General features: G+C 48.4%; 1 protein-coding gene across 1 annotated transcript in view; it reads right to left on the bottom strand.

The window, feature by feature from the left end:
* Nucleotides 1-8,853: 8,853 nt before the first annotated feature.
* The window catches only part of LOC134733262 (collagen alpha-2(I) chain-like), a gene marked incomplete at its 5' end in the record, with an annotated part of 29,868 nt that continues 24,969 nt past the window's right edge, over nt 8,854-13,752 (bottom strand). The window contains 2 exons of the mRNA XM_063622289.1: nt 8,854-8,880; nt 11,344-11,443. Coding sequence (XP_063478359.1) covers nt 8,854-8,880; nt 11,344-11,443 — 127 coding nt within the window. The remainder of the gene's footprint in view (nt 8,881-11,343; nt 11,444-13,752) is intronic.

Raw genomic sequence — 13,752 nt, 5'->3', positions numbered from 1 at the left:
GGAGACCACGAGGTGGCAACAGTGCTAGGCGACTCTGGAGTGACCTCATAATGGCCTTGTCTTCCACTGCATCTCCTTCCAGAGCCCAAGAGGCCCTGAGCCTGTGGCACATAGCATTGAAATGGGGAGCAGACAGCCCAGCCATGATGAGCTTGGAAGAAGACCTTCGTACCTCAGATGTTGATTACAGCCTTTGGGACATTGATCAGAAGATCTGGTTAAGCTTCTGACCATGGAAATGTGAGGGAGGCAAGACGGCTGACTAGACGCAGTGGGAAAGAACATCTGCCACCAAGGGACCAGGAAATCCAGAGGACTGGTGCATTCCAAACAGATCTTCGGAGAGAAGGCATTGAAAATAAATGGAGGGAGGACACAGACACTGGGCTGAAGGGCAAGGAGGCCAGGAACACTGGACTGGGCTCCCACACATGGGGACTCATTCCTGGCCCCCAACAACTCCTGGGGAAGGGGTGAGTTGAGCAGGCAAGGAGCAACCCACTCTCACCATGGACCTCTGGAAATCTGGCAGCAGGAGACTCCACATCCCTCATGGACACTTGAGTTGGTAGGGAGAACTGCTTAGAGAGGTAGTAGGAGCAGAATTCCAGCCGGTATGGAGCTCAGAGGGTTTTGTGCAGAAATGTCTACAGCAGATCATGGCCAGAAGCACCTATCCCTCAAGGGTTGCCTTGCTTCCCTAGGATACTTTAGCCTTATGTGAACTGTTGGATCAGAATATAGCAGGATGATCATGCCCGTGGAATGGGGCCAATCTGACCTAAGTGCACCGCTGTCTGCTGGCCACTTCTGGGGCCCCAGCCTGGGTGCACCTGCTTGCACTGCAGCCTTGGATGCCCAGCCAAGGTGCCTCTGAGGGAACTGCGTCATAGCTCCTGCACTAGTAGACCATGCCTGACCATTGGAGATCTCCAGCAGAACAGCCCCTGCTGACCTGTGCTAGCCCACCCATCTCCCCCATACTGCAGCCTCCCCCATACATTTTGCTGGCATGCAGTCCCCCACAGCTAACCCCCACATTACTTGATTGGGGGGAATGCATACTTTGCCTCCTCTTCCCCACTGGCTCATGTATGCACCCCAACATGCCACTGCTGCTGCCATGAATGGACCCTACCCTCCTACCGTGACAACATCGTCAATGGGGAACGCACAAAAGGAGACCAGCAGCCCCACTTCCTGTCCTGAGCTGGCATTGCTGCTGCTGTGATTGCATGCACAGAGAACATCAGCCCTGTGCCTGCCAAAGCCCCACCTCCACACTGACACTGCTGCTGGCCACATAGATGCTGGTGGCTCCTGCACCCCTTGCCATGCCACCACCACTACCACCACTGTGAATGCCCACACAGAGGCCAGCACCTCTGTGGCAATCAGTGCCCTGCCTCAGTCTATGAACGTGTACACCAGTGTGCTGCCACTGCTGATGGCACATTAGATGGATCTTGCTGCCAGTGCCCAAAAAAGTGCTTTGGATGGCATCACCTATTGGAGTGTTTTGACCAGCAGTCTGGGAATACCTTGGCCTCTCCAGGGCAGCAGGATCCTAACTTTGAGGGGGCCACAGAACAAAGCCAGGGGCCTGATACCAGCCCCTAAAAGTTAGAGTATGCATCTCAGGAGTTCTGAGCTGAGGCTTGGCTCCCTAAAATCTTCCAGAAATGAAGCCTGTTAACTGAACTTACCTTATACCATCATTAAACTCCCGAGGATGTCAAAGAGGATTTAAAAAAAAAATCCAAAGGACAGCAACTTCAAAGATTGAAGGAACATCAGCCCACAAAGATGAGAAAAAAACAGCCAAGAACTTTGGCAACTCAAAAAGCTAGAGTGTCTTCTTACCTCTAAACAACTGCACTAGTTCCCTAGCAATGGTTCTTAACCAGGCTTCAATGGCTGAAGTGACAGAAATATAATTCAGAATATTGGATAGAAATGAAGATCATCAAAATTCAGAAGAAAGTCAAAACCCAATCCAAGCATTCTAAGGAATACAGTGAAATGATAAAGGAGATGAAAGATGAAATGGTCATTTTAAGAAAGAACAAAACTAATCCAATAGAGCTGAAAAACTTACTTTAAGGATTTTAGAATGCAACTGCAAATATTAACAGCAGACTCAAACAAGCTAAAGAAAGAATCTTAGAGCTTGAAGACTGGCTCTCTGAAATAACTCAGTCAGACAAAAATAAAGAACAAACAATAAAGAAGAATGAACAAAACCTCTGAGAAATATGGGATTATGTAAAGAGACCTGAGATACAACTAATTGGCGTCCCTGAAAGGGAGGAAGAGAAAGCAAGCAAATTGGAAAACGTATTTCAGGATATCACTCATGAACATTTCCTCAACTTTGCAAGAGAGGCCAACATTCAAATTCAGGAAATGCAGTGAACACTTGTGAAATACTACACAAGAAGACCATCCTGACCATATCAGATTCTCCAAGGTCAAAAAGAAAGAAAAAATGTTGAAGGTGGCTACAGAGAAGGGGTGGGTCACCTACAAAGGGAACCCAATCAGGCTAACATCAGATCTTTCTGCAGAAACCTTACAAACTAGAAAATATTGGAGGCCTATATTCAGCATTCTTAAAGAAAGAATTTCCAACCAAGAATTTCATATTTAGCCAAACTAAGCTTCATAAGCTAAGGCAAAATAAGATATTTTTCAGACAAGCAAATGCTGAGAAATCTTTGCCATCAGACCTGCCTTACAAGTGGTACAGAGGAGGTACTAAATAGGGAAGGGAAAGACCATTTACTGGCCATTACAAAAACACACTTAGATAGACAAGTGACACTATCAAGCAACCACACCAACAAATCTGCCTAATAACCAGCTAACAAAACAATGACAGGATCAAATCTGCACATATCAATACTAACCGTTAATGTAAACAGGCTAAATGCCCCGATTGACACAGAGGGACAAGTTGGATAAAGAAGCAAAACCCAACGATATGCTTTCTTCAAGATACCCATCTCACATGCAATCAAATCAATAGACTCAAAGGATGGAGAAAAATCTACCAAGCAAATGGAAAACAGTAAAAAGCAGGGGTTACTATTCTAATTGCAGACAAAGCAGACTTTAAACCAACAAAGAACAAAAGAGACAAAAAAAAAAAAAGGGAATTACATAATAGTAAAGGGCTCAATTCAATAAGAAGACCTATCCTAAATATATACACACCCAACATAGGAGCACTCAGATTTATAGAGCAAGTTCTTAGTGACCTACGAAGAGACTTAGATTTTAACTGCACAATAACAGTGAGGAACTTTAAAACCCCACTGACAGAATCAGACAGATAACAACAAAGATAATCGGGACTTCACTTGACATTTGACCAAATGGAACTAATAGACATCTACAGAACTCCCCACCCCAAAACAACAGAATTCTTCTCATCTGCATGTGACACATACTCTAAAATCAACCACAAAATCCAGCATAAAACAATCCTCAGCAAATTAAAAAAAAACCCAAATCATATTAACCAGAATCTTAGACCACAGCACAATAAAAACAAATGCTAAATTGCTCAAAACCATACAATTACATGAAAGTTGAACAATGTATTCCTGAATGACTTCTTGGGAAATAATGAAATTAAATATATAATAAATTAAATAAATAATGGAATTAAAGCAGAAATCAAATTATTTGAAACTAATGAGAACAAAGTTACAAGATAACAGAATCTCTGGGACACAGACAAAACAGTGTTAAGAGGGAAGTTTATAGCACACATCGAAAAGTTAGAAAGATCTCAAATTAACAACCTAATATCACAACTAGAGGAACTAGAGAAATGAGAGGAAGCCAGACCCAAAGCTAGCAGAATATAAGCAATAACCAAAGTCTGAGCTGAACTGAAGGAAATTGAGACACAAAAAACATACAAAAGATCAATGAATCCAGAAGTTGGCTTTTTAATAATAACTCAGGTAGACCTCTAGCTAGATTAATAAAGAAAAAAAGAGAGAAAAACTAAATGAACATAGTTGTAAATGACAAAGGTGATGTTACCACTCACCCCACAGATATATGGAAAACTCTCAGAGACTACTTTGAATACCTCTGTGCACACAAGTTAGAAAACCTAGAAGAAATTGATAAATTCCAGGCAACATAAAACCTCTCTCTCCAGACTGAGCCAGAAAGAAATTAAATCCCTCAACAGATTAATAATGAGTTCTGAAATTGAATAAAAAGTGTACGAATGAGAAAATGTCTGGGACCAGATGGATTCACAGCTAAATGCTACCAGATGTGTAAAGAAGAGCTGGTACCATTCCTACTGAAACTATTCCAAAAAATTGTGCAGAGAGGAATCCTCCTCAACTCATTGTATGAAGCCAGCATCATCCTGATACCTAAACCTGACAGAGACACAACAATAACAACAAAAACTTCAGGCCAATATCCCTGATGAACATAGATACAAAAATACTCAACAAAATAATAGTAAGCAGAATTCAGCAGAATATCAAAAAGCTATCCCACGACAGTCATGTAGGCTTTATCCCTGGGATGCAAGGTTGGTTCAACATATGCAAATAAATAAATGTGATTCATTACGTAAACAGAACTAAAAACAAAATCACATGACCATCTCAATAGATGCAAAAAAGGCTTTTGATAAAATTCAGCATCCCTTCAGGTTAAAAACCCTCAACAAACTAGACATTCATGGAACATGCTTGAAAATAATAGGAGCCATCTATGACAAACCTACAGCCAACATTATACTGAATGGGCAAAATGTGGGAGCTTTCTCCTCGAAAACTGGAACAAGACAAGGATGCCTTCTCTCACTACTACTATTCAACATAGTACTGGAAGTCTTAGCCAGAGCAATCAGGCAAGAGAAAGAAATAAAAGACATCAAAATAGAAGGAGAGGAAGACAAACAATTTCTGTATGCAAATAATGTGATTCCATACTTGGAAAACCCCAGTCTTTTCCCAAAAGATCATTCATCTGATAAACACCTTCAGCAAAGTTTCAGTATACAAAATCAATGTACAAAATTCAGTAGCATTCCTACACCAACATCTAAGCTGAGAGCCAAATCAAAAATGCAATCCTATTCACAATAGCCACAAAAAGAATAAAATACATAGGAATACAGATAAGCAGGGAGATGAAAGATCTTTACAATGAAAATTATAAAACACAAGTCAAATAAATCAGAGATGGCACAAACAAATGGAAAAATATTCCATGGATAGGAAGAATCAATATCATTAAAATGGCCATACTGCCTAAGCAATTTACAGATTCAATGCTATTCCTATCAAACTACCAGTGTCATTCTTCACAGAATTAGGAAAAAATTAAAAATTCATATTGAACCCAAAAAGAGCCCAAATAGCCAGGGTAATCCCAAGCAAAAAGAAGAAAGCTGAAAGTATCATGTTACCCAACTTCATACTATATTACAAGTCTACAGAAATCAAAACAGCATTGTACTGGTACAAAAATAGACACATAGACCAGTGGAACAGAATAGACAGCCCAGGAATAATGTCATACCTACAACCATCTGATCTTCAGCAAAATTGAAAACAAAAGCAATGGGGACTCCCGAGTCAATAAATCGTGCTGGGATAACTAGCTAGCCATATGCAGAAGTTTGAAACTGGACCCTTTCTGAAACCTCCCTGTCACCATATACAAAAAGCAATTCAAATGGATTGAAGACTTAAATGTAAAATGTAAAACTATAAAAATCCTGGAAGGTAACCTAGGAAATACCATTTTGGACATAGGACCTGGCAAAGATTGCATGATGAAGATGCCAAGAGCAATTGCAATAAAAACAAAAATTGACAAAGAGCTTCTGCACAGTGAAAGAAAGCATCAGCAGAATATTTCTGTATCAACAGAAACAGAAAACAACCTACAGAATGGGAGAAAATATTTGCAAACTATGCATCCAACAAAGGTTTAATATCCAGAATCTATAAAGAACTTAAACAAATTTACAAGCAGAAAACAACTCCATTAAAAAGTGGGCAAAGGGCATGAACACTTTTCAGAAGAAGACATACATGTGGCCAACAGCATATGAATAAATGCTTAGCATCACTAATCATTAGAGAAATACACATCAAAACCACAATGATATGCCATCTCATGCCAGTCAGAATGACTACTATAAAAAGTCAAAAAAGAACAGATGTTGATGACGTTGTGGAGAAAAGGAATGCATACGCACTGCTGGTGGGAATGTAAATTAGTACAGCTATTGAGGAAAGCAGTCAGGTGATTTCTCAAAGCACTAAAAACAGAACTATCATTTGACTCATTGATCCCATTATTGGGTTTATACCCAAAGGAATATAAATTTTTCTGCCATAAAGACATATGCATGTGTGTGTTCATTGCAGCACTATTTACAATAGCAAAGACATGGAATCAACTGAAATGCCCATCAGTGGTAAACTGGATAAAGAAAATGTGGTACTTACATGCCATGGAATACTATGCAACCATGAAAAGAATGAGAGCATGTCGTACACAGCAACATGGATGGAGCTAGAGGGCCTCATGCTAAGTAAACTAACATGGGAACAGGAAACCAAATATTGCATGTTCTCATTTATAAGTGGGAGCTAAACACTGAGTACATATGGACACAAAAAAGGGAACAACAGACATCTGGGCCTACTTGAGGGTGGAAGGTGAGAGGAGGGCAAGGATTGAAAAACCCATTGGGTACTATGCTGAATACATGGGTGATGAAATAATCTGTACACCAAATGCCTGCACCACGCAATTTACCTATACAACAAACCTGCACATGTGCCCCTGCACCTAAAATAAAAGTAAAAAAAAAATAGTGATAGTAGTAAGAAAAAGGATTATTAGTGTTGGAGTCAGTACTTTGCAGTAACAGGCCCAGAGTGGATGAGACCAAGAAGCAGTATTAAAAGTAGATCATTGCATATCAAAAAATGGCAACCACGCACATTGACTGCAATATATTGTATCTATAATTTTCTGTTGATGCTATTTTTGAATCTGGAAACAGCAGACAGATAATCTTATTAGATAATGACCTAAATAAAATATTTCACTCCACTCCCCTCTCATATTCCACACATGTAAATACTTTTTGCTTTGAAACCTCCTTCTGTCACCATCAGACTGCTTTCAAAATACTAGTGTTATTTTGAAGACATTTAGATTAGAAAATCTTGTTGAGTTCCCAATTAGTGTTACTGACAGATTTGTTAGATTTTCACTTAATCATTTTTCAGAACTTGACTACGGCTCAGATCTTAGACCTGCTAGTTAAGTATGTTGGTCAGTTTTTATGTGACACCTGCTGATAAAAGTAGATGGTTTTATTATCCCATGCATGTTAATAGAGTTTCCCACAGCAAGAAGGGAGTGAGCAGTCCCCCTGGCATCCTTCTGTCACTGCTGTGTGCTGTTTTCAGGGAACAGTCAGTGCTTATGGTCATCATGGAGTCAGTGTTTCTCCCTTGGCTGCAGTCCAAAGGACATTGTGCCTCTCTCCATAGAGAAGCTGGAAGGGGCCCAGAGAAAGGCAAATGCAAGATCATGGGCTAGGGAGACTTGCCCAGAAGATGGGCCAAAAATGAGATCTGGAAAGACCAGAGCTAAAAGGTGACATGAACAAGCTTGTAACAGTTGCTTGAGAGAAGTTTATGTATTGAAGTCCTAAATAGAGAACAGGACGGCTGCTCCCTGGTGCCATCAGAAAGTCATTTTAAGAAAGTAATTTTAAGTTAAAGAGACAGAGTGAGCCTTCATCTCCACCCTATTTGCTGAAGATTCTCTCCAAGTTATGGTAACATCTGAAAATATGTTATAGCTATGCCCTTTAGGAGTTAGTATGCCTTAAATTTGAATTAGAGACTATGAGAATAATTTAGGACTCTGTAGCATAAAGTAAGAATTTAGATCCCGGCATTTAAGGCATTTAAGGCTCTATACTGGTTCCAGATATGAATATAATTTTCTAGCTGAGAAACATGGCCTTTTGGCAGGCAAAGCCAGTGCTCATGAGCTGATAAAATTATCCCATTGCTTGCTCAGTTGCCTTTCCAGGTGACATGAACAGCTGTTGCAAAATCACAGACCTCGATTTCTGCCAGACCACAGGCTACTGAGCCCAGAAAACAAAGCCATGACTCATGGAGAATGTTCACTGTCCCTGAGGTGGATACAGTGACAACCACACACACAGAGTGCTATGGAAATTTGGGATCCATTTTCCGGCTTGTCCTAGTGAAGAGGCTACGCCTACTTATTCTTGCCAGAATCTAAAGACGTTTGGGATCCTCTTTTCCCCTTTCCTAACTGTGGGATGGAGTCTGTGCCCTGTGATAAGAGTGTGTGCTCTAAAATAGCCTGGTCTAACCTTCTTTTATTCTCTCTTTGCCTGATTTTCCTGGGACTCTGTAGTTGGGGAAGATGTGTATTTTAATCCTGACTCTTTCCTCAAGTGTAAGTCAGGTGAAGTTGGGGCTCTTTCTGATCCCTGTGATTATGTGGCAGCCTTCAGAATCCTATACCATGATCAGAAAGGCGGGTCCATTCCAGCTCTGTGGTTCTCTGATTTGTGACTTGGGCACATGAGGCTCAATTTCTGGATTTGACTGTGAAGACTAGTGTCTTGAAAATTTGAAACATTGAAGTTAGAGAAGACAGTGTTAAGTACTGGAAAAGGACCCAAGTGGTTCAGTGTCAGCCTGGAACAGGGGCACACATTCCAATATTTCCCAGGGCCAGGCAGGTAGCATGGACAAGAGAAGTAGGCCACAGGTCTGGTTGGTGGTGTAGACAGGGCTACTGGGACCAGGTCTTTAATCCGAACTGGGACACAGAAGCCCAGCACCAGCTGTTGTGGCCACATGAGGATGTGGTCTCAAGGATGCTAGCTCTTTCAGTTTTTTTTTTTCCACAAGAAGCCAGAAAGTCAACATAGCAAATGAAACCCCCTGAGTTTTAAATATTGGTCACCAACTCAAGTTGTAATGAAACAAATTACTCTGAGGTTCATATAAGACATATCTGCAGATTAGGCCTTAGGCTACCAATTTTTGACCTATAACAAAGGAAGACATTGTAACAAAAACATTTTTGTTAATATTTTAAATGAAAATTTCTTTCTTTTTCTGTATTATACTTTAAGTTCTGGGGCACATGTGCACAATGTGCAGGTTTGTTACATAGGTATACATGTGCCATGTTGGTTTGCTGCACCCATCAAATTGTCATTTTTACATTAGGTATTTCTCGTAATGCTATGCCTCCCAAATGAAGACTTCTTATACTCTGCACTCTTAACCACTGAGAAGAGTGCACACCTACCTCTGAGGTGCCAGGGAATTAGTATGATACCACCACGAGGATGAATAGTTTTTGTCTGATTCTTAAAAATTCACGGTAATTTTGCCTTCTCCAAGATACATTTTTGTTTAATATAAAATTTTATTTTAGATTGCACATGTTTGTGTCTAGAATATGATAGATCTTCAATAAAAATGTGTAAAGTGAACAATTAAAGTACAATTGGTACTCCTAGAAGATATATATGTATGTATGTGTATATATATGTGTGTGTGTTTTATATATATGTGTGTGTGTATATATATATTGTTTCCTGTATCACAATGTGAGAAATGTCCCTTGGGATATGAAGTAACATGGCCATTCCATTGGTAAGTGATGGTGTTGGTGGCATCACCACCAGCACCTACAGGCCACATTGCACTACCAGGAATTGTTCATCAAATTTGCCTGCCTGCCTGCCTGCCTGCCTGCCTGACTGCCTCCATCTGGGAAGTGAGGAGCGCCTCTGCCTGGCCCCACCGCCTGGGAAGAAGTGAGGAGCGCCTCGGCCCGGCCGCCCAGTATGGGATGTGAGGAGCGCCTCTGACCAGCTGCCCCATCTGAGAAGTGAGGAGCGCCTCTCCCGGCCGCCCAGTCTGGGATGTGAGGAGCGCCTCTGCCCAGCTGCCCCGTCTGAGAAGTGAGGAGCACCTCTGCCCGGCCGTCCCGTCTGGGAAGAAGTGAGGAGCGTCTCTACACAGCCGCCCCGTCTGGGAAGAAGTGAGGAGCGTCTCTGCCTGGCCGCCCCGTCTGGGAAGAAGTGAGGAGCGTCTCTGCCCGGCCGCCCTGTCTGGGAAGAAGTGAGGAGCACCTCTGCCGGGCCGCCCTGTCTGGGAAGAAGTGAGGGGCGCCTCTGCCCGGCCGCCCATCGTTTGGGAAGTGAGGAGCGCCTCGGCCCGGCCGCCCCGACTGGGAAGTGGGGAGCGCCTCAGCGCAGCCGCCCCATCTGGGAAAAAGTGAGGAGTGCCACTGCCCGGCCGCCCCGTCTGGGATGAAGTGAGGGGCATCTCTGCCCAGCTGCCCCGTCTGGGAAGAAGTGAGGAGCGCCTCTGCCCGGCCACCCCGTCTGGGAAATGAGGAGCGCCTCTGCCTGGCCGCCTCGTCTGGGAAGTGAGGAGCGCCTCTGCCCGGCCGCCCCATCTGGGAAGAGGTGAGGAGCATCTCTGCCCGGCTGCCCCGACTGGGAGGTGAGGAGCACCTCTGCCCGGCCACCCCGTCTGGGAAGAAGTGAGGAGCGTCTCTGCCCGTCCGCCCCGTCTGGGAGGTGAGGAGCACCTCTGCCCGGCCACCCCGTCTGGGAAGAAGTGAGGAGCGTCTCTGCCCGGCCGCCCCGTCTGGGAAGAGGTGAGGAGCATCTCTGCCCGGCTGCCCCGACTGGGATGTGAGGAGCACCTCTGCCCGGCCGCCCCGTCTGGGAAGAAGTGAGGAGCGTCTCTGCCCGGCTGCCCCGACTGGGAAGAAGTGAAGAGCGCCTCAGCCGGGCCACCCCATCTGGGAAGTGAGGAGCGCCTCTGCCCAGCCGCCCCGTCTGGGAAGTGAGGAGTGCCTCTGCCGGGCCGCCACCCTATCTGGGAAGTGAGGAGGGCCTCTGCCCGGCCGCCCATCATCTGGGAATTGAGGACGGCATCTGCCCGGCTGCCCCATCTGGGATGTGGGGAGGACCTCTGCCCGGCTGCCCCGTCTGGGAAGAAGTGAGGAGCGCCTCTGCCCGGCCGCCCTGTCTGGGAAGTGAGGAGCGCATCTAACCGGCCGCCCCATCTGGGAAGAAGTGAGGAGCGCCTCTGCCTGGCCGCCCCATCTGGGAAGTGAGGAGTGCCTCTGCCTGGCCGCCATGCCATCTGGGAAGTGAGGAGCACCTCTGCCCGGCCGCCCCGTCTGGGAGGTCAGGAGCACCTCTGCCCGGCCGCCCCGTCTGGGAAGAAGTGAAGACCGCCTCTGCCGGGCCACCCCGTCTGGGAAGTGAGGAGCGCCTCTGCCCGGCCACCCGATCTGGGAAGTCAGGAGTGCCTCTGCCTGGCCGCCACCCCATCTGGGAAGTGAGGAGCTCCTCTGCCTGGCCGCCCATCATCTGGGAAGTGAGGAGCGCCTCTGCCCGGCTGCCCCATCTCGGATGTGGGGAGGGCCTCTGCCCGGCTGCACCGTCTGGGAAGAAGTGAGGAGCGCCTCTGCCCGGCTGCCCCGTCTGGGAAGAAGTGAGGAGCGTCTCTGCCCGGCCGCCCCATCTGGGATGTGAGGAGCACCTCTGCCCGGCCGCACAGTCTGGTATGTGAGGAGTGCCTCTGCCCAGCTGCCCCGTCTGAGAAGTGAGGAGCACCGCTGCCCGGCCGTCCTGTCTGGGAAGAAGTGAGGAGTGTCTCTGCCCGGCCGCCCCGTCGGGGAAGAAGTGAGGAGCGTCTCTGCCGGGCCGCCCCATCTGGGAAGAAGTGAAGAGCGCCACTGCCGGGCCACCCCATCTGGGTACTGAGGAGGGCCTCTGCTCGGCCGCCCATCATCTGGGAATTGAGGAGCGCATCTGCCCGGCTGCCCCATCTGGGATGTGGGGAGGGCCTCTGCCCGGCTGCCCTGTCTGGGAAGAAGTGAGGAGCGCCTCTGCCTGGCCGCCCCGTCTGGGAAGAAGTGAGGAGCGCCTCTGCCCAGCCGCCCCGTCTGGGAAATGAGGAGTGCCTCTGCCTGGCTGCCTCATCTGGGAAGTGAGGAGGGTCTCTGCCCAGCCACCCCGTCTGGGAAGAAGTGAGGAGCATCTCTGCCCGGCCGCCCCGTCTGGGATGTGAGGAGCACCTCTGCCCGGCCGCCCCGTCTGGGATGTGAGGAGCACCTCTGCCCGGCCACCCCGTCTGGGAAGTGAGGAGTGCCTCTGCCCGGCTGCCGCGTCTGGGAAGTGAGGAGCGCCTCTGCCCGGCCGCACCATCTGGGAAGAAGTGAGGAGCGCCTCTGCCCGGCTGCCCTGTCTGGGAAGTGAGGAGCGCCTCTGCCGGGCAACCAAGTCTGGGAAGTGAGGAGCGCCTCTGCCCGGCCACCCCATGTGGGAAGTGAGGAGTGCCTCTGCCTGGCCGCCCATCATCTGGGAAGTGAGGAGCGCCTCTGCCCGGCCGCCCATCATCTGGGAAGTGAGGAGCGCCTCTGTCCCGCTGCCCCATCTGGGATGTGGGGAGGGCTTCTGCCTGGCTGCACCGTCTGGGAAGAAGTGAGGAGCGCCTCTGCCCGGCCGCCCCATCTGGGATGTGAGGAGCACCTCTGCCCGGCCGCCGAGTCTGGGATGTGAGGAGCGCCTCTGCCCAGCTGCCCAGTCTGAGAAGTGAGGAGCACCTCTGCCCGGCCGTCCCGTCTGGGAAGAAGTGAGGAGCGTCTCTGCCCGGCCGCCCCATCTGGGAAGAAGTGAGGAGCGTCTCTGCCCAGCCGCCTTGTCTGGGAAGAAGTGAGGAGCGTCTCTGCCCGGCCGCCCTGTCTGGGAAGAAGTCAGGAGCGCCTCTGACTGGCCGCCCTGTCTGGGAAGAAGTGAGGGGCGCCTCTACCCGGCCGCCCATCGTTTGGGAAGTGAGGAGCGCCTCTGCGCGGCCGCCCCGTCTGGGAATAAGTGAGGAGCGCCTCTGCCTGGCCGCCCTGTCTGGGAAGTGAGGAGCGCCTCTGCCCCGCCGCCCCATCTGGGAAGAAGTGAGGAGCGCCTCTGCCCGGCCGCCCCATCTGGGATGTGAGTAGCGCCTCTGCCCAGCAGCCCCGTCTGAGAAGTCAGGAGCACCTCTGCCCGGCCGTCCCGTCTGGGAAGAAGTGAGGAGCGTCTCTGCCCGGCCGCCCTGTCTGGGAAGAAGTGAGGAGCGTCTCTGCCCAGCCGCCCTCTCTGGGAAGAAGTGAGGGGCGCCTCTGCCCGGCCGACCATCATCTGGGAAGTGAGGAGCGCCTTTGCCCGGCTGCCCCATCTGGGATGTGGGAAGGGCCTCTGCCCGGCTGCCCCATCTGGGAAGAAGTGAGGAGCGCCTCTGCCCAGCAGCCCAGTCTGGGAAGAAGTGAGGAGCGTCTCTGCCCGGCCGCCCCATCTGGGATGTGAGGAGCAACTCTGTCCGGCTGCCCAGTCTGGGATATGAGGAGCGCCTCTGCCCAGCTGCCCCGTCTGAGAAGTGAGGAGCACCTCTGCCCGGCCTTCCCGTCTGGGAAGAAGTGAGGAGCGCCTCTGCCCGGCCGCCCCATCTGGGAAGAAGTGAGGAGCGTCTCTGCCCGGCCGCCCTGTCTGGGAAGAAGTGAGGAGCGTCTCTGCCCGGCCGCCCTGTCTGGGAAGAAGTGAGGAGCGCCTCTGACTGGCCGCCCTGTCTGGGTAGAAGTGAGGGGCGCCTCTACCCGGCCGCCCATCATTTTGGAAGT

Source organism: Symphalangus syndactylus, chromosome 17 (genome assembly GCF_028878055.3).
Source record: "Symphalangus syndactylus isolate Jambi chromosome 17, NHGRI_mSymSyn1-v2.1_pri, whole genome shotgun sequence".
NCBI classification, from domain to species: domain Eukaryota; kingdom Metazoa; phylum Chordata; class Mammalia; order Primates; family Hylobatidae; genus Symphalangus; species Symphalangus syndactylus.
Note: the sequence above shows the minus strand (reverse complement) of the source record. Positions and strands in the feature narration are given on the sequence as shown.